The sequence below is a fragment of the Thalassophryne amazonica genome, chromosome 9 (genome assembly GCF_902500255.1).
Source record: "Thalassophryne amazonica chromosome 9, fThaAma1.1, whole genome shotgun sequence".
NCBI classification, from domain to species: Eukaryota; Metazoa; Chordata; class Actinopteri; order Batrachoidiformes; family Batrachoididae; genus Thalassophryne; species Thalassophryne amazonica.
Window position 1 is genome coordinate 92,613,899 of NC_047111.1, and position 24,996 is coordinate 92,638,894.

The 24,996-nt window shown below is 42.4% G+C and overlaps 1 protein-coding gene across 1 annotated transcript in view; it reads left to right on the plus strand.

Moving 5' to 3' along the window:
• LOC117517662 (unconventional myosin-XVIIIa-like) overlaps positions 1–24,996 on the plus strand; it is a 218,386-nt gene that overhangs the window by 154,538 nt on the left and 38,852 nt on the right. Inside the window, 6 exon segments of the mRNA XM_034178771.1 lie at positions 112–222; positions 4,492–4,596; positions 4,955–5,101; positions 9,676–9,789; positions 12,599–12,715; positions 20,042–20,125. Coding sequence (XP_034034662.1) covers positions 112–222; positions 4,492–4,596; positions 4,955–5,101; positions 9,676–9,789; positions 12,599–12,715; positions 20,042–20,125 — 678 coding nt within the window.

The following is a 24,996-nucleotide window of genomic DNA, read 5'->3' on the forward strand; positions in this document are numbered from 1 at the left end:
GCGTATGAATGCTATATTCCATTTCTGCTAATAAACACCCCTAAACCCTACACACAGTTGCGTTGCTGTGTGCTAGTGTATCTCACGCGTGTGTCCTCGTCATGTGTCCAGGCTAAGCTGCGGCTTGAGATGGAGATGGAGAGGCAGCGGCAGACACACTCCAAAGAGATTGAGAGTAAGGATGAAGAGGTCGAGGAGATCAGGCGCTCGTGCAGTAAGAAGGTAGGCGCTGCTCATTATTATTCTCAGATTAAGCTATTTGCCTTTTTTTTCCATCTTTTGCATAGCTTCTCATTCTTGAACTAATAAGACATTAGGCTTGGTTAAGCTTTCAGTGGGATGTGTGCAGGAGGAACAATTTAAGTGGTTACAGATTGGTTTTCATAACATTACAAGAAGGGAAATTTCATTAAATTCTCAAGAACAAACCGGCAGATCTTGATGAAACCTGTCAGTCATGCAGATCCCTGTGACAGAAATACAACAAGTGAATTTTAATGCAGGTCTGGATAAGAATCATAATTTGTTCATGTAATAATCCACCCACACAAGGGGCTGATGGGAGTTAAGAAAACAATAATTACCGCTGCAAACCAAAGTTTAGTGTGTGTTTTCTTTCGGGGGGGTAGTGGCGAGGGTATATGGAAATCACTCTTTCTGTCCATCCACAGATCTTGTTCGCTCACATTTACTGAAATCCGTTGGTGGGTGTCTCATAAACTTCTTAGAAATGCAGTGGTGCTGCTGTTGCCCTGTGGTCCCCAGGGGGTGACTCAGGGGTGCTGGGGATAGTGTGCTGTGGGGCTGTCCTTGTCCTTGTCCCCCCTCTGGGTTGTATAGTTTGCCATGCAGATGGCTGCTGATGGTGCATGCTTAGCACCAGCAGCCTAGGGGGAGTCCTTCCCTCAGCTCCGGTGCGGGACCTTGAACCTGGGTGTGTTGCCAGCTCTTGGTGGTCTGGGCTGTCCTGGGTGGGGCTTTGGCCCGCTCTCTCTGTGGGGTTTTGAGTTCTGTCTGACGGAACTGGGGGTTTGCGTCCCATACCTGATGATTACAGGGCTGCTTCATTCCCGTGTGAGGGGAGGTTGTGTGCACTCTTTTGTTGGGTGCTGGGTCTGTGGTCCCCATGGTTGCTTTTCGCATCCTGGTGGCACAGGGTAATGGTGTTATCCCTGTGTATGTCTTCTCTCATAGTGGTGGTGCACCATGTGGTGCTCTTGTCTCAGTTTGGGGACTATGTGGTATTAATAGAACCCATCACTATCATTCTCAATATTACACTAGTTTTATCTTTTACACTCTGCACATAGATTCATTGCATTCAGGCATACGCACACTCACACTCACACACACACATTCATGTACAGTAACTCACGTCTTCATTATGCCCAGTAACATAGAAAATCCTGCATAGTTCCAGCCTGACTTCTTCAAGAGTAGATGATTGGATGTTTGTATTTATTTTATGCATCATATGATACTGACACCAAAAATGCAAGTCAGTGGAACCACACAACGGTAGCACATCATCAGAAGATGTGCATGAAGGAAAATAATTGCAGTCTGACATCTTCTCTGTGTTTATTTGATGCATCATCATATGATATTGACTTTGTAAGCGCAACTCTTCAATTGATTTATGGATTTCAATGAAACTTCACACAGTGGCAGCACAACATATGAATGTTTCTGTGAAGGCTCTCAGTTGTCCAGGTGGTTTCCATAGTAGAGAGGCCTGAATCTTCAACTGGACTGGGTTGCTCGATGCGAGGACGTTTCGCTTCAAATCGCAGAAGCTTCCTCAGCTAAAATTCTTGCTCTGGTAGTCTGACTTCTGTCTTGACTCTAGTAGAGAAGAATTTTAGCTGAGGAAGCTTCTGTGATTTGAAGCGAAACGTCCTCGCATCAAGCAACCCAGTCCAGTCGAAGATTCAAGCTTCTCTACACAACATATGAAGTAAAAAAAAAAAATTCTGGCCCAGCGTTGTGATGGGGAGATAATTGGGGTTATTTTTTTATACATCACATTTATCAAGTACATGCATAAACAGACATTTTTGGACCACTTTGTTAATTACTCGGTGCATTGGTGAAGTGGCGATAGTAGTGTATTGTTTTCAGTGATGTGTGTCTGCATGTCTATGGAAGAGATAACTCAAAAATGGCTGGATGGACTTCATTCAAACTTGGTGGATGTATTACTTGGATAGATATCTAGAGGTGATTAGATTTTGCAGTACTTTGTTCAAAGGTAAAAGGAAAACGTGGTGCAAAAACACCTTTTTTGTTTATCTCAACAACCAAGCAGCCCAAATGGAAAAAAATTGAGAAAACTCAAACATGGCTGCATGGATTTCATTCAAACTTGGTGGATATATTACTTGGATAGATATCTAGAGGTGATTAGATTTTGCAGTAATTTATTCAAAGGTAAAAAGAAAACATGCCCAAAGACACCTTTTTCTTGTATATCTCAACAACCAAGCAGTGCAAATGGATGTTCTATAGCACATTTTGACCAGCAAAATGTGTGATTGATTAGTATGAATGATGTTATAATGGAATCACACAGAAGTCATCTGATGAAGTCATACATACTTGTAGTCAAAAACACCATTACAGACATATGATTTGATTGAAAATCTTTAATGTCCCCAGAGGGAAATTTGGTTTGCAGCAAAAATTCAAAATCACACAATAAAATGTCACATGGCACATGTGATATTACAGATCAATACATGTATGTACATAGTTATCACTAATAAAGTGCAGTATATTGTTCCCAACAAGTTCACCTACAGCCTATTAAGGAAATCTAATGGCAGAAAGGACAATGGATTTTAAATATCTGACAAGGGAATGAATACCTCCCCTTTGATGGGAGGAGTCGAAACTCTGCATGAAGAGGATGGAGATGATTGGCCAAAATGGCCCTTGCCCTCTGAGTGGCTCTGGTTTGATAAACATTATCAAGTTTACTCAGGCTAGTGCCAATTGTTTTTTAGCAGAGTTTGACCACATTCTTCATCCTGCTCTTATTTTTTATGCTGAGGCTCCCAAACCAACAAATCATTGCAAATGTTAAAACAGACTCAATAAAAGATGAGTAAAACAGTTTAAGAAACTTCTTATTGACATTAAAAGACCTCAATTTCCTCAAATAAAACAGCCTCTGATTTACTTTATAAGACAGTTTGTCATCCAGGATGGTGCCTATGTACTTATAATGACTAACTATGTCCACAGCTGTACCTTTGGCTGCGACAGGTGGTTCCTTACGAAAATCAATTATCATGTCTTTTGTTTTTGACAGGTTAAGTTGCAGATATGAGTCATCACACCATCTAACAAAATAGTCAAGTACTGGTTCGTGGCGAACCTCGAATCGAACCTGCTGTTACAGTCGTTCGTGTAAAGCATGACCAATAGAGGTGACAAAACAGCAGAGTCTCGGACAAGGTTTCATTAACACGAGTTCTCTGAGGCCTAGCTGTCAGAAAATCAACTAACCAGCATATAGTTCCCAAATCAACACTGGGTATTTCTGAAAGCCTATGAGCAAGGACAAGAGGCTGCATACAGCTGAAGGCTGATGAAAAATCTGCAAAACAAAGACGTATGTGTGTTTTCCTGCCTTCGAGGTGCCTGACAACTAAATTTAATAGTGTTGCCAAGGCATCCTCCACCCCTTTCCTGGGTTGATAAGCAAATTGAAGTGGATCAATCACGGTCTGCGTCATAGCAAGCAAGCTCTTTTTCACTATACGCTCAAAGCTCTTCATCACCACTGAGGTGAGAGCCACAGGGCGATAGTCTTTTAATGTTTTAGGTGATGGTACGTTTGTCACAGGAACAATAATGGATTCTTTCCACAAAGTGGGAACTTTATTAAGTGACAAGGACCACTGGAAAATGTATGTGAAGATTCCACTAAAAAATGGGGCACAGCATTTAAGTAGTCGGACGCTTATTCCATCCGGCCCATGACTTCTCCTTGGGTTAGATTTTTCAAAAGTGCTCAACACACTAATTTCATCTATCTGAATCCCACTGCTTAGTGGGATATGTAGAGTTACTTGTACAGTTATATTGTGGTGTACAGAGCGCACAGGGTATGCATCACCCCCCTGATGCCTTTCATTGATGTATTTCATCACAAAAGGTTCCATAATACATAGATGCGACTGGTGTGACAGCGTGAGGTGTATCATTTTGTGACCTTACCCACAAATGTGCAGATGGTTCCAATGAAAAATATGAGGCTTGTTCAGGCACGGCAGATGTATGTGCTCCCCGAGTGCTGTTGTCTGGTCTCTCAAATGCTGTATTGATGAATGTAGAAGGTAGCAGTAGCTGCAGGTGGGTTCCATTTATCTTTGACCTGTGACAGCGGCGGTGTCGAGCAGAATGACAGATGGTGTGTTTTGTCTGACTTTGTTTATTGTCCGTCATCTGTTGTTCATCCTGTCACTCTCTTCTCATGCCCTGCAGCTGAAACAGATGGAGGTACAGCTCGAGGAGGAGTACGAAGACAAGCAGAAAGTCTTGCGTGAAAAAAGAGAGCTGGAGTCCAAACTGTTACATGCCCAGGACCAGGTACTGCATCACTCTGCCTCTGGTGTGTGTGTGTTTGTGTGTGTGTGCCACTTCTTCTGATTGGAAAGAAACTGCTTTCTGAGTCTGGAGTGGTGCTGTGTGCTTTAAAACAGAGACAGAGAAATGGTTTTTGTGTAACAGTGCTGCCTGGAGAGCAGTGTTGTGCTCAGGTGAAACTACAATAAGATTGAATCTGTTTTGTATGTATGTTTTTGTTGCACGGTAGTCTCTTGAAATATTTCAAATAAACCCAAAAGGTTGTGTTTGCATCCCGTTGCACTGATTTAGTATAAACCACATATCTCACTGAGGCTTTTAGAGGATGAGCACAGGAAGGCTCTTATTAATTGTATTTTAGGTCAGCCAAAGGGATGTGGAGACGGAGAAGAGGTTGAAGAAAGATCTGAAAAGAACCAAAGTCCTGTTGGCTGATGCACAGATTATGCTGGATCACTTGAAGAGTAACACCCCCAGCAAGAGGGAGATCGCCCAGCTCAAAAACCAAGTAGGTGAACACTTCACTGTCAGTTTAAATCTAGGTGGTAGTACTGTGAAGTATGCATGAAGACAGTAAGGTCTACAGCAATCAGACCTTTAACCCCAGTGACATTCATCTTCACCCCAGTGATTGATGTCTGGATGACCTTGCCAGGACCATTCTGGAATACACATGTGTGTGCCACATTTGGTACAAATTGGTTTGAAAACCAAATTCCTTGATCTTGACCTTTGTCAATAAGAATTCCTGAAGAGCAATTTTGGGGACAACCTTTAATCACATGCAAGGTTTGGCAGAAATCAGCAAAGGACCTGGGAGGAGTCAGCCAACAAACAAACAATAGGCATGACCTTTTCACCCCGTCACACATAGCCGGAATCACGCAGAGTGGCACCGGACTTATGAATCGGCACACATCCGAAAGGTGTAGGATTTCAGTTCCAAAACATTCTGACAGCCATCAGCGGAAGTCGACACAGTTGGTCAAAATTGCCCGGCGGCCCCGAGTGTGATGCACATGTTCAAAACTCTCCGGGCGGCGTTGAGTTGGGACACCTAGCTGATGGCAGTCCATGTGTTTTTACATATTTACACATTCCGATGGTGGCAAAACTGGATCCGAAATGATTTGAGCGCATACAAGGGAACCTCAAGATGGATCTGGCGTGGTATGCCTGCCGGTATGACCTGCACGTGCCACGTTTAATAATGTGGAGACATTTGGAAATCCAGACATTTGGAGATTGGGCAGTCTGCAGCGCCTTTTATGGCCATCTGACAGCGGTCTGTGTCGTCTGCATACGCTCTGGATGTGATCTGACAGGTGTCAACGAGGCAGTCTGTCTGCGCTCCGACACTGCAGACCACGCCTCTTTTCCTCACGACTGCATCGGATTATGCCAATATTTGCCATATCGGGCATGCTTCCGGCACATTCTTCCTATGTGTGACGGGGGCTTTAGTCCCGCTGATTGACCTTTGGCAATTTTGACCTTGTTGGGTAATTCCGGAACCCATCTCCACATGTGTGGCACATTTGGTGGATATTGGAATGAAGATGCTAAATTTTCACCTTTGACACCCATGATTGACTTTTGGTGGATTTGATTTCATCTGGACAATTCCAGAAACCCACCAACATATGTATGCCAAGTTTGGTGGGCATCAGACTGAAAATTAAAAATTTGAATTTGACTCCAATGAGCTTAATCTTTGCCAAAAACAATTTTTTGGCAATTCTGTGGTTAACCTTCATCCATATGCCAGGTTTGGTGGAATTTGGCCAAAAACCGAGAAGGTGTAACAAACAGACAATCTATTCAAAGAAGTCAAGCTAATTATACTACAATTGCATTTTAAATGAAAGGCATCAGATGGCCTATACACAACATACCCTGCACACACTACACACCACCATATAAATATACAAGTATACATATATCTGTAATGGCAGGGGCGTGCTAGGAACATTTTTCAGCCCGGGAGTTTCATATCCAACCGGCCCACAAACCGCCAGCTCACAGAGATAATAAGAGTTCTGCTGTGGCATTTATGTGCTGACTGACTGTGAAAATTGGGTGGCTTATAATAGAAAGTAAAAGTTAGTTAACCCCTTAATGCCTGAATTTATATAGCTGTATATAAAAAATGTTTTGTGCATGTTTTTGCCTTTAAGTAGATGGTAAATAATGTTGAGATTATTAATTTCACTTTTCCACAAAAAATAAATAGTAATTTTGGTATTTTGGTAATGACTTTATGTTATAATGTTATAATAATAATAATGGTATGTTGCAAATTTGCGACAACAGGCATACTGGTCAATTTGGTATGTTACATATTTGAGTCAAATATTATAGCATATATGCAACGATAGGCGTTAAGGGGTTAAGCTTGGCAGACACTGTCCGATATTTTCAATTGTTGTACTTGGCTCCAGCTCAGACTGTGCGACAAAACCACAGGGTTTAAAAGGTCAGAGCGCATGATTCATGTTCTCACACTGTACGGTCCGATGCTCTGATGCGATCTGACTGTTCACATTGTACGTTCAAAAACCACACGTCGGGAAGCAAAACGTAACAGAAGCTTTTTTTTTCTTTTTAAAAAATTTATTTCATGCCTATCAGCGTGCACAGTGAGTGAAATCAGGTGGGGAGACTGAACGTATATGCGCGCGTGTGCACACAGCAACATGATGAGAGGACGGTAAAAAAAGAAAACATAAACATTCATAACAGGTGTTGGTACTTACACTGTTGTATAAATAAACTATATTTCAAACAGAGTCTTACAGCTGTGCTCATCTGTCGTAAATCCTGTTGTTGTCTGCTGTGTGTATGTGTGCACGCGCGCGCATATACGTTCAGTCTCCCCCCACCTGATTCCACTCACTGTGCGTGCTGATAGGCATGAACTTTAATATATTAGGTTATTGCGAGGGAACGCAATAAAAAAAAAACACATGACTTTACATGAGATCACTGTTTGCTGTCTCCGGACAGCACACAGTGCGCGAGGTAATGTAGACGCTTGTAGCGCTGCTTCAACAGCGCGGAACCCTCACGTGTCACGACGGCCGACCAAAAATATCAAACAGGTTTGATTTTCGTCCGACCATATGATTCTCCATCGGGAGGTGATCGTGAGATGTTAAACGCAGCTAGTGTCAGTGAAGTCTGTAAGTAGCTGGAAGAGGTGGTACTGTACTACAAATGTTGATACAGCTGACATCCTGGCATCAACAGGCATGTAGCCTGTTATGCCCAGCCCTATTTACCATTTCCCTGTTCGCTCTGTCTTCTTGAAAAAATATCTGTGAGCTTTGCACACTTGGCAGCATCTTCCTCCAAAGCTTTTCTTTTTCTTAATCTAGCTTTTTCAGCTCCACCTGGCTTTTTTCTTTCTGTCCATCTTTTCAATCACGGGTCTCTCCTCCTATACTTGCTAGTAGCGCAAGTCTCATCTGAGCACACAGGGCTTGGTTGGACTGAACTAACTGTAATGAATGCATAGGGGTGTTAAACGTGTAATGGTATGTCCCTACTTTAGGCTTTGGAAAAGATAACAGCATTGCAAAAGAAGCAGTCTTATGAACCTGCATGAACCTGGTGCGAGAGTTCGTGCACATGCCGGTGTCTGTTGAGCAGGAACAGTGCCAGGTGCACCACATAGCGCTGCTTATGTGGAATCATTTAAAAAAAAGAACAAGAAGAAGTAGAAAAACCACACCACCTGGGACACGAACTCATGCCTTTCAAAACCCCTGATTCCAAGTCAGAGACTTTACCACTGAGCTACAGAGCTGTTCTTTGAAAGCTACGGGAAGCTGCCTCATATCAGGAAGGACATGGAAGTATTACAAAAAAAAAAAAAAATTAAAATCCCACACCATATTAAAACTGCGCATTTATCAAGCGAACAATACAAATATGATCCGTCTGTTCCTCTGGTGATGACCCATGGTCACAGACATACAGTCATGACATAACATGAATGGGAAGCAGTGTGCTGTGATCATGTCCACATCTACTGGTCAGGTGCATCCAGTCGGCCGCATGCGTGTTCTGCCTGACACGCGTCTTGTGGACGGAGTGCCACAGCACAGACACTGCATCATGTGGAACAGAGCTCACATGGGTGACGTGCTGCTGATCACCCGCTGCATGTTCTGATTTGACGGTCCATTTCAACCTGGGGGGCTGTCAGTGTCTGCTCTGTGCGCACTCGCTTGCCACAGTGATATATGTTTTTATTTATAGCCATGTAAATACAGCAATCAGACACACTCGGCTCGCAGTGGACAGTTGTTAGTCCATGTCTGTCCAAACACAGTAGGTGTTGTGTAGCTGGAATGTCCAGAATGACCGTTCACCACAACTGCTTCTGTTGGAAGCCACGCCTCCCGTGAGTGGAGGGCACACAACTACGTGTCAGTGTGTGTGTTTGCAAAGTCACACTCGTGTGAGACTTAAACACATTTCACAGCAGTACGACAGTGATTGCCTGCAGTCTGTTGTTGTGTTAATAGTGTGACTGGCCACACATTTTCTAAGTGCCATGCGTGTCACCTGGAATTTGGCTGGCACCTGCTGCGAGAGGTTGCAGTGGGTTTGCACAGTGCACACTTTGTCTTTCAGGTGCTTGTGTGCGCAAATAGTTGTACCAACAGGTGTACAAGGCGTTAGAGGGAGGGACGACATTACACGGTTTGCACACAATTCCTGCATCATGTGCACTAATTGTGCACTTCGTCCAAACTTTGCACTGTGTGAAGGGGCCCTTACCATGGTCTTGACCTTTGACAAAACAACTTCAAAATCTAATCACCTCTAGATATCTATCCAAGTAATATTCCCACTAGTTTTGAAGGAAATCTGTCCAGTTGTTTTTGTTATGTTGCACACACGCATGGCACTGAAAACAATACCCCGCTGTTGCTGCTTTGCAGAAGTGCACGGTAAAAACGTGCCCTTTGAATTTTGGTCTCAGACTATGACCATTCTGTACATAGACCTCTAGATATCAAGGACAGAGTGTAACACTTTCTGGTGCCTTTTCTTTCTTTTTGTCTCTCACAGTTGGAAGAGTCAGAGTTCACTTGTGCAGCATCAGTGAAAGCTCGAAAAAGCATGGAGATTGAAATTGAGGACCTGCACATACAAGTGGAGGATGTTGTCAAAGCTAAAATATCGGTACGTTTAACATCTTACTAACATCTGAGCACTGTACCATAAATCAGGCATGTCAAACCCAATCACACTGAGGGTCACTCCAGTGGGAGGGACATATATAGTCTTCATAAAAATAATAAAAGACAGCAGACCCATCTTTTTTAATGTACAGCACAAACGGTTTGGGCCATTCTTCAGCATCCAAACAAATACATTTCAATGACACCAAGGAGTGTAAATTAGTGCCAGTGTTTCACAAAGGCGTCCCACGGGGTATACACTGGGCAATGGCAGAACCGCCACATGACAGCACACAACTGTCAGGGGTACCGAGGGGATTTATAATCCACTCCCAGAGACCCCCAGACGTAAAACTGGGGACTCCTGGTTGGCCCCTGAGGCACCTCCAACCACCTGTCCCACACCCCAAACATATGGTCTTGGGTGTAATTATGCTGAGTATTTTTAATGGTAATTTTACACCTGTATCTGATACACTGGACATCTTCTCCCGTTTTAGTGGATGGAAAAACTAGATCAAACCCACCATCCACACTCACGCTCAGGGTTTAAAATTTTTTTTTGCTGGTGTACAGCTGGGGGGTGGCCGAGGAACCTTCTAGCACTCGCAATGGGAGCAGAGTGAGAATAAATTCATTTTGGTACGGTTGGTATGGCTGTGGAATCTGAGCATCCAACTTTATGATAGAACTCTCAAACAATCTGACATCTCCTACTCTGGGTCCAGCTTGGACTGCTGAATGTGGGTATTTTCATGGATAAAAAACAAGCATATGATCATTAAATGACTGTTTTTGTCTGTTGTGGTGTGTGGGGGTTGAGGGTATCTCTGTCCCCATGGGCTGTTGCTTCTAAAGCCCAGAGTGTGATTGTGTTTTATTTTTTAAAAAGTACAAAAATTGCATGTACAACCATCCACAGCAATACCACAGGCAGGGATATGTGTGTGTATGTGTGTGTTTGTACTGCTAACTTTGTGGGGATCATCGCAGGTAGAGGACCTGTTTAGTGAAGAACATTTTGAAAAGTGGGGACATTTAGGCTGGTCCTCATAAGATTTTGAATGAAATGGCTTCCAGAGGCTGCAAAAATGCTCCTCTCAAAGTGATTCTTCAAAAACTGAGGTGACAACTTGACTTAGAGAGACAGCTAGAGTTTAAATGTAGTATCAGTTTTTTTCTAAGTATAACAAAAAGGGTGGTCCTCACTCCCAGTGGTCATTTTCCCAGACCTCACTTTGGTGCCCGTACAGGAAGCGGTGTGTGTGTGTGTGTGTGTGTGTGTGTGTGAGAGAGAGAACAGTATGTTACTCAAGAAGCTTTCATCAGAATTGGACCAATCTTGGTGAATGGACAGATGGTCAGCCAAGCACAAAGTATATCCAATAATCATTCCAAGGTCAAGGTCACAGGCCAATGTCAAATTTTTGGCACACTGCTTATGTATCGCATGGATTTACTGTATAATTATTTTTTGAAGAAATGGTTAAAGACACAATTATGGTTCCTATTAAATTCATGTTTGGCCAAAGATCAGCATTGCTTTGCTGGCCTTGAAAGGTCAAACTCATTTAAATTGGATAGTTAAAGTCACTTGTTAAAAATACATGTGGTAACACTTTAGATGTCATGGCTGAGTGGTTAAGTGTGCTTGTAGCCACTATGGAAGGTTCCTGGTTCAAGGCCACCCCTACCAATTCTCCATGTAATGTGAACTTGTGCCAAGGGCATCTGGTGTGAAACCTGTGCCAAATCAACATGCAGATCCACCTCGGATTTGCTGTGGTGACCCAGAGAGAAAAACAAGGGAGAAGCCAAAGAGACTTACTTTTAATGGGTAATTAAGGCTTAACCAATGTGTTTAGTAATTATTTATTAATGGTATTCAGCATCTTTATACATTATTAACATGAACACCCTGATTATGATTATTAAACACAGTTAAGTCTTAATTCGCTTTTAATATTTATTGCTGCGTTACTTAAAGCTACAGCGCGCTGGTTTTAGTGTCACCTAGTGGTGATGTTGCAGAATGCATGATGCCGTGAGAAGTCATGATTTTTGTTTCCTTTCTTTATTTCATTCTCCTTTTCCTGCTCTTGTGATAACGAATCTATATATGACCTCTCTTTTGAACATGCAAAGACTTTTTGTAATTATAAAGGAGGGGTTGCATGCATGTGTGTGTGTGTGTGTGTGTGTGTGTGTGTGTGTGTTCTTCTTTTGATGAGCAAATTAAACCAAAAACAACAGTGATTAATTAATGGACACAGGGGTTGGCACTCTCATCAAATTTTCACCCTACCAAATGCTGCAGCGCTCCGGCATTAATATGCACACATCATCAAGTCATGGTGGGATATTAAAATAATAACTGCCCTTTGGCATATGTCTGATTTCAGCATTTTGCTCTAATGGATAAATAAGCTTTGTTGGAAAAAAAAAAATCCCCCCATCTGCTTATTAATGGCTGTCTCATGGGAGCAGCGCCTGCATTTGTGACTCATACACTGAGGATGTTTGTCTCTGGAGATGACACGCTGTTTGTGTGCGTGTGCTTTGCTTGTTAATTGCAACATTTATGGCAAAGGAAGGTCTCATAAATGTCTGATGGAGAAATGCATATTAAGTGCATCTCCCTCCTGGATGCAGACAATGAACTCTAAATAGAACATCATGAGCCCACTGCCCTGGCTGCACTCTACCACCCCTAAATGAGCCAACTGATTATCTCCAATTGGTCTTATCCTGCAGCCAGAATGGACACAGAATGACACTAAAATGTCTTTCCTTCTCTCTTTGTCCGTCAGTTGGAGGAGCAGGTTAGCCGTCTGCAGCGAGAGAAGAATGACCTGCAGTCCCGTATGGAGGAGGATCAGGAGGACATGAATGATCTGATGAAGAAACATAAAGCTGCAGTTTCTCAGGTAACTTGGCCTAAACAAAACCCCAAAGCCTGACGGCACAAGACAGGAAACTCTAAATAATAGTCTGACAGGCAAAATTGTCTTTTAAAACTCAGACATGTAATTGACCAAATACCTAAATTACATTTCAGTGGAAATAAAATGAGGTATTTATGAGAATTATTTGTTTGGTTGTTGTGGACACATTAATTTGGTAGGCAGTTGATACAACCCCAATTCCAATGAAGTTGGGACATTGTGTGAAATGTAAATAAAAACAGAATACAATGATTTGCAAATCCTCTTCAACTTATATTCAATTGAATACACCACAAAGACAAGCTATTTAATGTTCAAACTGATAACCTTTATTGTTTTTGTGCAAATATTTGCTCATTTTGAAATGGATAGCTACAACACATTTCAAAAAAGCTGGGACAGTGTTATGTTTATCACTGTGTTACATCACCTTTCCTTCTAACAACACTCAATAAGTGTTTGGGAACTGAGGACACTAATTGTGAGTGTCATGACTGGGTATAAAAGGAACATCCCCAAAAGGCTCAGCCATTCACAAGCAAAGATGGGGCGAGGATCACCACTTTATGAACAACTGCATGAAAAAATAGTCCAACAGTTTAAGAACAATGTTTCTCAACGTTCAACTGCAAGGAATTTAGGGATTCCATCATCTACAGTCCATAATATAATCAGAAGATTCAGAGACTCTGGAGAACTTCCTACACGTAAACGGCAAGGCCGAAAACCAACATTGAATGCCCGTGACCTTCGATCCCTCAGGCGGCACTGCATTAAAAACTAACATCATTGTGTAAAGGATCTTACCACGTGGGCTCAGGAACACTTCAGAACACCATTGTCAGTTAACACAGTTCGTCACTACATCTACAAGTGCAACTTAAAACTCTACCATGCAAAGTGAAAGCCAAACATCAACAACATCCAGAAACTCCGCCGTCTTCTCTGGACCCGAGCTCATTTGAAATGGACAGACGCAGAGTGGAAAAGTGTGCTGTGGTCTGATGCGTCCACATTTCAAATTGTTTTTGGAAATCATGGATGTCGTGTCCTCTGGACAAAAGAAAAAAAAAACATCCAGATTGTTACCAGTGCAAAGTTCAAAAGCCAGCATCTGTGATGGTATGGGGGTGTGTTAGTGGCCATGTCATGGGCAACTTACACATCTGTGATGGCACCATCAATGCTGAAAGGTACATCCAGGTTGTGGAGCAACACATGCTGCCATCCAAGCAACGTCTTTTTCAGGGACGTCTCTGCTTATTTCAGCAAGACAATGCCAAGCCACATTCTGCATGTGTTACAACAGCGTGGCGTCATAGTAAAAGAGTGCAGGTACTAAACTGGCCTGCCTGCAGTCCAGACCTGTCGCCCATTGAAAATGTGTGGTGCATTATGAAGTGCAAAATACGACAACGGAGACCCTGGACTGTTGAACAACTGAAGTCGTACATCAAGCAAGAATGGGAAAGAATTCCACCTTCAAAGCTTCAACAATTAGTGTCCTCAGTTCCCAAATGCTTATTGAGTGTTGTTAGAAAGAAAGGTGATGTAACACAGTGGTAAACATACCACTGTCCCAGCTTTTTTGAAATGTGTTGCAGGCATCCATTTCAAAATGAGCAAATATTTGCACAAAAACAATAAAGTTTATCAGTTTGAACATTAAATATCTTGTCTTTGTGGTGCATTCAATTAAATACAGGTTGAAGAGGATTTGCAAATCATTGTATTCTGTTTTTATTTACATTTTACACAACGTCCCAACTTCATTGGAATTGGGGTTGTATTTAGACCATAGGTATACCCTGGGGAGTAGATCAGTTGATTTGATTTTAGAGTTGTTTGGGCGTGCTTTCGTACAGACCGTAGCTACATCAAGACAATTGTGCGGCTCACCATCCTCAGGTAAAGGTATCAATTCGGATGGATTCAATGTTGTACAGCGCTCTACCGTAAGGTGTGGTTGTGATAATAGCAAGGACATGCACGAAAGATGTCTTGCTGGGGACAAAAGGCTCATGTTTGTCTGCAACAGAAGTGCAGAGACTGCATGTGGAACTTTCAGTGTCAACTGATGGAATAGAACAACATTACTGCTACTTTGAACAGCCATAGAGGCTGCAACAACAGCCTGTACACATGGTGGTAGAGCACTTGCCACTGCATCCAATTTAGATGAGTAGTAGGCAACTGGCCTTAATTTTGAGCCATACACTTGAACCAAAACACTAGTCATGAACTTATTCTTACAATCAACTGTTTGAATGAATGGTTTACTATAATCTGGTAGTGCCAAACTGTGGATGACACTAATGTTTGTTTTACTTTTACAAAGGCTTCCTCAGCACCTTTGTTCCATTCCAACACGGTTGACATTGAAATATCATCTTTGTACATCAAATCAGAAAGTGGACTAGTCAATTCTGCATAACAGGGAATCCATGCCCTGCAGTAATTAGTCAGTCCAAGAAATGACATCATCTGCTTTTTGGTTTGTGGTTTTGGAGCGTGTAAAATTGCTTCCTTCCTGTCAGACAGGATCGTGCGCCCTGTGGCTGATAGTTCATGTCCTAAATATTTTACTTTATCCCTACACAACTGAACTTTGTTTTTACTCACTTTGTGGCCATTATTAAATAAGAAACATAATAATGCTACTGTGTCAGTTATGCAGTTTTCTCGTGTGTCAGAGGCAATCAGAATGTCATCAACATACACTAATAGTTGGCTATCTGCCGGTGGAACAAAATTGGCTAAACATGCTGACATGACTTGAGAATAAATAGTTGGGCTCTCTGCGTAACCCTGCGGTAATCTGGTAAATGTATATCGTTGTCCTTTAAAGGTAAAAGCAAACCAGAATTGACTATCTGGGTGTACTGGTACAGAGAAAAAAAAAAAAAAAATGCATTACTGATATCTATTACAGAAAAACAACTAGAATTTAATCTCAATGAGCTTAACAGTGTGTGCGGATCTGGTACACATGGAGCTCTTTTTACTACAGCAGCATTTACTGCCTGCAGATCTTGAATCATTCTCCATCCCACTGAGGGCGGAGCCTTTTTTTTTTACAGGAAATATGGGTGTGTTACATGGTGAATCTGGACATGGCACTATTACTCCTGCTGTTAACAAATCCTCTATTACTGGCCTGATTCCTTCAATTGCATCAGGTTTCAATGGATACTGTCTTACACATGGTCTGTATTCTGTTTTTGGTCTTATAACTACAGGTTGTGCATTTTTTTATCAGTCCTACGTCTGAAGGACCTGTTGTCCACAATCCTGATGGTACCGAAGAGAGAAGATCATCTTCTTCAGGACTCAACTGAAACACTCAGGATTGTGAAGTGGACACATCAATGTGTGTTCCAGCTGTCAGCACCAATGAGACATTAACTGGCACTTTATACAATTTAGTTGATGGACTGAACTCCGTTCGTGGTCCAACTCTGCTCCAATCAGTGGCTGACAAAGCTGTTATGACTGTCAGTCCCAATTCTTGCCATTCTGTCAAATATGGTTTACAAAGTGACACATGTAATGGCATACCTGTGAATCTCAATTTTAAAACATCTTCAGTGGCACCTGTTACTGTTATGACAGCTGTTGAGTTGCCATCATGAATCAAATCGGTCATTGTCAGCTTCACAGGTGAAATATTTTTCAATTTGTTTTCATACACTGGTGTTCCTGGCAATATGCCACTATGGACTCTAAATACACTCTCAAATCTGCATCTAAACTCTGTCCATGGTTCTCCTTCTTTCTGAGTTGTCCTGGTAATTTCAGTATAATTTATTTTTGGCCCTAACACACCTTTTGCACGTGTAATCATAGCTTCCACTCTTGTTTTCAAGACTGGATCATCATGTGGCAATGGTACGCCATCCTGGTCTGCAGGATTCCAGTCTCCGCGTACCTGACTCCATTTAGGGCCACATGCTTTCATCCACACCTGTTGGACTTCAGGTCCACTAAGGTGGTAAGAACTTCTAATGTTTTCTATATCCTGCATAAATCCCTCAATATCGACATGTGGCGATGGTATCATGTCGACTGCTGCTTTGATATCATCAGCATTCCATGTTCGATATACGAGCATGGTTGATCGATATCCTGCTGTTCCTGCACGAGGATTTGGTACTTCTATCATAGGATAGGCACCTCCCTGGTCACTGTGTTCCACCATGGGAGGGGCTGTAGGCACTTTCGCTTGACTGCGTGTTTGTGGTTTTTCTGTTTTTTCTGGTTTTTCACTTTTTACCTTAGGTTTTACTGCCAAATCATACTGTGGTGGTGGTACATCGTCATCCTCTGGTAGAGGAGATAAGGGTGTTGTTGTCACCGACGATCCAGCCGGCGGTGGTTGCTGAGGCTGTTCTGGTTCTCTGTGCTGAATTATCACATCTTCTTCTGCCTTACCTACAGCTTTCTTTTTCCTTGCTTTCTCTAATCGTCGCTTCTCTTCTCCCTTCTGTCTGTTCTCTGCTTCCTCCTCCCAAAATGCCACTAAATCTGCCCCTACTTTCTGCATCTTTTTCTCATCACCTTTATGTTTCTGTTCTAACTCCTTCTTTAGCTTCTGTATACTGATCAGGTTCAGTCGTCCGTCAAAGTCATGTTTATTTATCCAGGTCTCCAATTTCTTTGTTGTTTTTGGATTTTTTGCTTCCATAAATTTCCAGTCGTCAGTTGATAAATTTTCCTTATTTTTAGACGTCTTACCCCCCATTTTTATTATCCCTTGTTATAATTTGGACTTCAGACGGGGGCACACCTAGGGTGTTCTAAATCTGAAGTTTTCACACTTTCTTTGGACGTGACAATCAATTTGCCGTCGTGTGGTTGATTCCTTTCACCTCCCCGTAGGAAGCGGAATCACTTGCCTGCTGCTTCCACACGCACGGTTGTCACTAACGTTGTCCAAAGTATTACACTTTCACACAGTTATTTACACTTACACAAAACACTATTTACACATAGAAACACTTTTAATAATCGTACGCGTATTCTTATGCCAGGGGAGCTCGCCCTCCCGTGAAATTTAACTAATGTCCTGCATTAGGGGACTCCGCCGTCCCTGCCAAATTTAACTGCTTTTTTACAGTGCACGTATTTCTACCCGGGATTTCCTTTACGTATTAAAACAGAGGAGTCCGTATCCTCCTTCCGGAATTTAACTACGTGCGTCCCTCGCAACCGTAGAGGAGTCCGCCCTCCTTACAGAGTTTAACTGTGTTTCATTAACAGACGATTCTGTATCATCGCTTACGGAGTTTAACTGTTTTATGTGATCACTTTTATCCCCTACCGGTACGCGTATATAAACAGAGGAGTCCGCACCCTCCTTACAGAGTTTAACTGCTTTGCATTAACAGACGATTCTGTATCATCGCTTGCGGAATTTAACTGTTTATGTGATCTGATCACCACTCACTCAGTACTATTTACAAAGAAATTTTACTCACTGACTCGACTTCCTGTCTGTCTTCTTCGGGAAAATCTCGTCAACCAGACGATGCCAACGGTGGTCGACAATTGCAGACACGATCAATCGATCGGACCTTGGCCAAGGATTTACGTCTGGACTTGACGACCTCCGCTGGACACCTCCGGTATTGTTGAGATCCCGGACGTAGCCCCCAGTCAATGTTGGGTATTTTCTCCTCCAAACATTCTTAAAACCTTGATAAGACAAACAGAGTCAAGAACCACCAGTGAGACAGAAAGTCTCCTAAGGGGAGGAGTGATAGCGCGTGAGCTGTTGCCACAGAACCGCTGATTGCACAATACATTCAGGACGTTCAGAACCTTTTTAATCTTGGGCTCGATTAAGATGTGTTTAAGACATCTATCGATTAATCACACTTCTTCTGACACAAGGACTAATGTATCATAATCACACTGTGGTTGGAACATTCAATTCTCTATTCTTTATCTCACTGCTCCGCTTATGGCTGCATTCTGCCTGGGTCATCTTCACATGTCCTGAAAAAGAGCTTAGCGTGCACACAGAGATACCACAACTTGCAGAAGCACGTCATGTCACATATCTTAAGTAACCTTCACCCATCACATCAGTACAGTACACTTTATCAGAGCAGAGAGAACTACATTCTACCAGAGCAGAGAACACAAAACATGCATGATAAAAAAAAACAGTGTATCTACAGAATAACTCCAACACATATATTTGCTTGTCTCTTTCTAATAGCCAGTGTTGATATTGCTTTTTATATAAAGGCTGAGTGGATCCTTGTCATTTGATTAGTGTTTTGTATGTCACGTGTATTATCTGCCCCCTTTGTGTTGCGCTGCATTTAGCGTGCAAATTTGGTTCCATACGTTTTGTACCATTGCACATTGCGAACCGCACATTACGAATTAATGCACACACTAGTTTGTTTTGCTAACAGACGACAATTTGAATGAGCTAATTGACATTTTTCTAACACACACACACACACACAAAAAACCCCAAATCCATTATCCTGTAAGTCGTCTGGAGGCATGAATAGCTGTTAGGATGATGACCTGGACAAATTTCTGATGCAATTTTTCGCTGGACTGGGGAAGTCTTTTTTCTTTTTTCTTTTTTTTTGGAAGTACATGAAGTCAGTGCACGGCATCATGGACTACATTGTCAGACTTATTTTTGAACTATCTAACTGTTTTTCCAAGTTGACTGAGAATAGTTTTGGACTCCTTTTTAAAGTTTTTCTTGGACTGCTGACATCAAAGCACCAGTGACGCACACCACAATGTAAGTCCCTTTTCTGTTGTTTATGAATTAATATAATAGCAAATGACAAGGATCTATTTTAGCTGTGATATAAAACAAATAATGAATGATTTTACATTCCTTCATTGGAACGAGTATTTAATTCGGTGAAAATATATTGTGATGATGAAGATGATTGTTTATTTTGATATTCTTGTACCAGTACTGATTTGCAAGGAGTATATATTTAAAATTCTGTTGTGCCTAAAACATGTGCAATTCAAGTGCTCTCTATTTCACATGAAGTGTCCAGAACAGCACACTATGTAATATTATTTATGAACACATTTGCCAGCGCAAAGGTCTCCGGTTCAAGGTTGTCCTTGTATGATGTGTCAGTAAAGGCAGCCAGTGTAAAAACGCAGATCCACGCTGGACTGACTATGGCAGCCCAGAGCAAAATCGAAAGAGCAATTTATTGGCAGTGTAGTTTTACAGATGATTGAAGCACACACAGAAATAACACACTCTACATGGAGTCCTCTCTATAATGATTCTGTCTTATGTTTTAATGCCAGTCGGCCAGGGATCTGAACCAGATCAGTGACCTGCAAGCCCAGCTGGATGAATCCACAAAGGAGAAGCAGGAAATCCAGGAAAAGGTACAGTATAGTATTGAAAAGCACTCATACTGCCTGGCAGGAACCTGCCCGCTGCCTCCACACGTCTTTCTGATTAGACCTTAGCGTGCCTTCTGATTATTCTGCCTAAAATGCTTTCTTTCTGTGATGGTTTTCTTCTTGAAATCGCAATGTAATTTGCATTTAAATGGCAAGAATCAATGACAATTGAGAGTAAAGGAGAAAAATTATTATTATTATTATATTTTTTTACTTCATATAAAGAGTCATGTACAATATCTCAGCAGTTGTGGCTTTTTAACTGATCTCTATGCAAAATGTTCTGTCCAAGCTGTCTTATTCTTGCTTTTTAATTTTGCCATTTCATTGCCAATGCAGAATGTTTCATGCAGATTGGAAATAATCAGCACTGTCAGATGGCTTGGCTGTTTGAGCAGGGAATGTGACAGTTCAACAAAATAGCTTTTGCTTGGGCTATTTTATGCATGACTCATATAGTAAGACCAGTCAGGTGACGTATTCTCCAGGTACTGTTATTGGCCAATAATAATAATAATAATAATAATAATAATAATAATAATAATAATATGTCAAAGATTACAAAAAATGCTGAGATGATGCTGTTGTTGTAAATTAGTCTGAAATACAAATCATTATAACTTAAGCTTTCATTTTGTAAAACTCCAACAACATTATAAGGTTTTTAATCGTGATAAATCCGGGTGTAGGGTGGTGGCCAAGCATTTAAGTGCACTTATAGCTAGTGCAAAAGCTTCCCGGTTCAAACTCACCCTCCTCATTCTCCAAGTATTATGGAGTTGTGTCAGTAAGAGTATCCGTCATAAAACCTGTGCCACATGAGTATTCAGATTCACTTTGGATCTTGAGCGAAAACCATCTACAACCCCAATTCCAATGAAGTTGGGATGTTGTGTAAAATGTAAATAAAAACAGAATACAATGATTTGCAAATCCTCTTCAATCTATATTCAGTTGAATACACCACAAACTCAAGATATTTAATGCTCAAACTGATAAACTTTATTGTTTTTGTGCAAATATTTGCTCATTTTGAAATGGATGCCTGCAACACATTTCAAAAATTGGGACAGTGGTATGTTTACCGCTGTGTTACATCACCTTTCCTTCTAACAACACTCAATAAGCGTTTGGGAACTGAGGACACTAATTGTTGAAGCTTTGCATGTGGAATTCTTTCCCATTCTTGCTTGATGTACGACTTCATTTGTTCAACAGTCCGGGGTCTCCATTGTCACATTTTGCGCTTCATAATGTGCCACACATTTTCAATGGGCGACAGGTCTGCACTACAGGCAGGCCAGTCTAGTACCCGCACTCTTTTACTATGAAACCACGCTGTTGTAACACGTGCAGAATGTGGCTTGGCATTGTCTTGCTGAAATAAGCAGAGACGTCCCTGAAAAAAAAACATTGCTTAGATGGCAGCATGTGTTAATCCAAAACCTGGATGTAGTTTCAGCATTGATGGCACCATCAGAGATGTGTAAGTTGCCCATGCCATGGGCACTAATACATCCCCATACCATCACAGATGCTGGCTTTTGAACTTTGCACTGGTAACAGTCTGGATGTTTTTTTCCTCTTTTGTCCAGAGGACACGACGTCCATGTTTTCCAAAAACAATTTGAAATGTAGACTCATCAGACCACAGCACACTTTTCAAATTTGCGTCTGTCCATTTCAAATGAGCTCGGGCCCAGAGAAGGTGGCGGCATTTCTGGATGTTGTTGATGTATGGCTTTCGCTTTACATGGTAGAGTTTTAACTTGTACTTGCAGATGTAGCGACGAACTGTGTTAACTGACAGTGGTGTTCTGAAGTGTTCCTGAGCCCACGTGGTAAGATCCTTTACACAATGATGTTAGTTTTTAATGCAGTGCCGCCTGAGGGATCGAAGGTCACGGGCATTCAATAATAAAAAAATTGATTGAAATTGATTGATTGATTCAATGTTGGTTTTCGGCCTTGCCGTTTACGTGTAGGAAGTTCTCCAGAGTCTCTGAATCTTCTGATTATATTATGGACTGTAGATGATGGAATCCCTAAATTCCTTGCAATTGAATGTTGAGAAATTATTGGGCTATTTTTTTCACACAGTTGTTCACAAAGTGGTGATCCTCACCACATCTTTGCTTGTGAATGGCTGAGCCTTTTGTGGATGCTCCTTTTATACCCAATCATGACACTCACAATAAGTGTCCTCAGTTCCTAAACACCTATTGAGTGTTGTTAGAAGGAAAGGTGATGTAACACAATGGTAAACATACCACTGTCCCAGCTTTTTTGAATTGTGTTGTAGCTATCCATTTCAAAATGAGCAAATATTTGCACACAAACAATAAAGTTTATCAGTTTGAACATTAAATATCTTGTCTTTGTGGTGTTTTCATTTGAATATATGTTGAAGAGGATTTGCAAATCATTGTATTCTGTTTTTATTTACATTTCACACAACGGCCCAGTTTCATTGGAATTGGGTTTGTATATAAACTATAATAATGAAATAAACTTAACACATAAACCAGGCAGATATTTCCTACAGTTCACAAACAATGACGCCGTAAGCTGCCACAAACAGATTTTTGGACTGGTTGTGCATAGTCTTGATTTAGTGCCAAATTATTCCCATCATGCAAAATATTTCTATTCTGCACTGTGCCAGTATAACTGTGATTATTTATATTGTAAATTTGTGTTTTCAGTGGAACAATTTTGTTGAATTGTTACTGAAATCCAGTGAAGATTTGTTTCAGTAATTTACCATTATTTTCACATAAAAAAAAAATCAAATAGATAATTGGGATTGCTAAGTAAATTAAAAAGCATGAAATCTGCTGTCTAGCCTCTGTGTTTAAAGAGACTTGTGTGGTTGATGGATTTTTATTATTTTGTTTATTTATTTTTTGCCATTATCATGACAAACCTCAGTTTCTGAGAGTGTTTCATTCGCACCTTCAAGGACTTGCTGCTTGCAAAGACTTTGCCACCTGTTATGTGTCGACGCGGGTTGAGGAGCGGACCTGCGTCTGACGGAACCCAGCGCTAAAACAACCAGAAAGCGGTTCCAATAACAAAACAGTTTTATTTTTCCCCCTTCTGTGCAATACAAAGTGTACAAATGTAAAACTGCGTCAGTCTGGCGTAGTGAAGGAAGGCACGCTCTCCAGCGCCCAAAAGGATCGAAGCCCGGCGCTTCTGGACCCACGTTCACCGCCAAACACCCCCCAAGTGGACACGACAAACCGACTCTCTGATGTGTGCTGACAGCATGTGTCCCTCACCCGTCCTCCTTCACAGGCGCAATGTGTCAAACCCAGGCGCGGTCCTCAGCGTCTCACAAACGAACATCACAAGTTCGAGTTCCCGGCAATTCTGCTTGAATCACACATGGCTTAAATGCAGAACGCCATCTCATTATCTGCTTCAGCTGACAGTCTTTAAGGTTGCACGTGAGCACCATCCACAGGTGCTGCACATTACGTTGATGAGGGTGAAGGACTCTTCTGCCAGCACCTTCTCCACAGACAATAAATCAGTTTGTATACCACCTGGAGAGCAAAGAAAAGAAAAGAAAAGAACACCAAAATGCCCAGCCAAACCCCCCCCCAACACACAACAGTACCCCCCCTTTAACGGGAAGCCTCCCGGCGACCGAACAGACCAGGTCCGAGAACAGAACCTCCCTCCGGGGTCCTCGTCAGGAAGCAGACAGCGGAACGCTCCCAAGGTCCACCGCAGACAACAGGACAGGGCACCGCAGCTGGAAGGCCGGCTGGCATCAACAAAAACCCCAAAAGAGTCCCAAGCACAACCCAACATACAAGAAAAACACAAAACCCACCCAAAACCTCCCCAGGGGACCGTCCCATCCAACCCCGGGAAGAAAAGAAAAAACCCCAAATGCAAAAGCCCAACACAGCCCCACAAACACAATACAAACACAAATGCACCAAGAAAAGTAACAAACAACCCCCCCAGAACGACTTGCAGAGCCCAACACCCCCCAGAAGGCCTTTACCGCCAGTTCCAGGAAGAATAGCCAAAGCCGGAATCCCACAGAGGTCCCCAGGTACACATGGAGCAACGGCACCCCCCAGAGGACCGTACCATCAAACCCCAGGAGGCACCCTCCCCACAACCCAGGAACCCCAGACCCGGCCACACTTGGCTAGTCGGCCCCACAAGCCAATTCCCCCCTAGAGGACCGTCCCATCAACCCTGGAGGTGGAACCTGGAAGGAAACAAAAAAAACCACAAAATTCCAACCCCCGGAGGACTACATTAAACAACCCCGGGGGCAAATAAAATCAACTGATAAACCCTGTTACCTTCCCCAGCACCCCGAAAGACCCCAGATCCCTCCCAGAGCCTTTTGGCGGCTCAATTTTGGTGAACGGCACAAAACATCAAGCCGGGGAAGGGAACAGGAAAAACCAACCCGGCCCCAACCCCAAGGCGCAGCGGAAAACCGGAAATACGTCCGGTGTCCCAACCCAACCATACCCCAGCCTGTCGGGAGGGGTGGAACTACCGAAAAGGCGAACGGCAACAGATCGGCCCACCCCTCCGACTGAGGTATGTTCCCGCTGCACCACACCCCGGCAACACCAATGACGAACGGTACAAAGGCCCACCGAGGCTGGAGTGGAACCGGGCCCTAACCAAACCAGAAAAAACGCCCCTAACAACCCCCCCCTAGGTGCAGAGGTCTTCTGAGAATGCTCAGCGTGACCAACCTGCACCACCCCACAACCCATAAGACGAACGGTCTTGGGGCGAGTGAGGTTGGGGTTAGGGAAGTAGGGAAATGAAAAACAACAAAACAAAACGACCCCAAACCCAAACAGAAA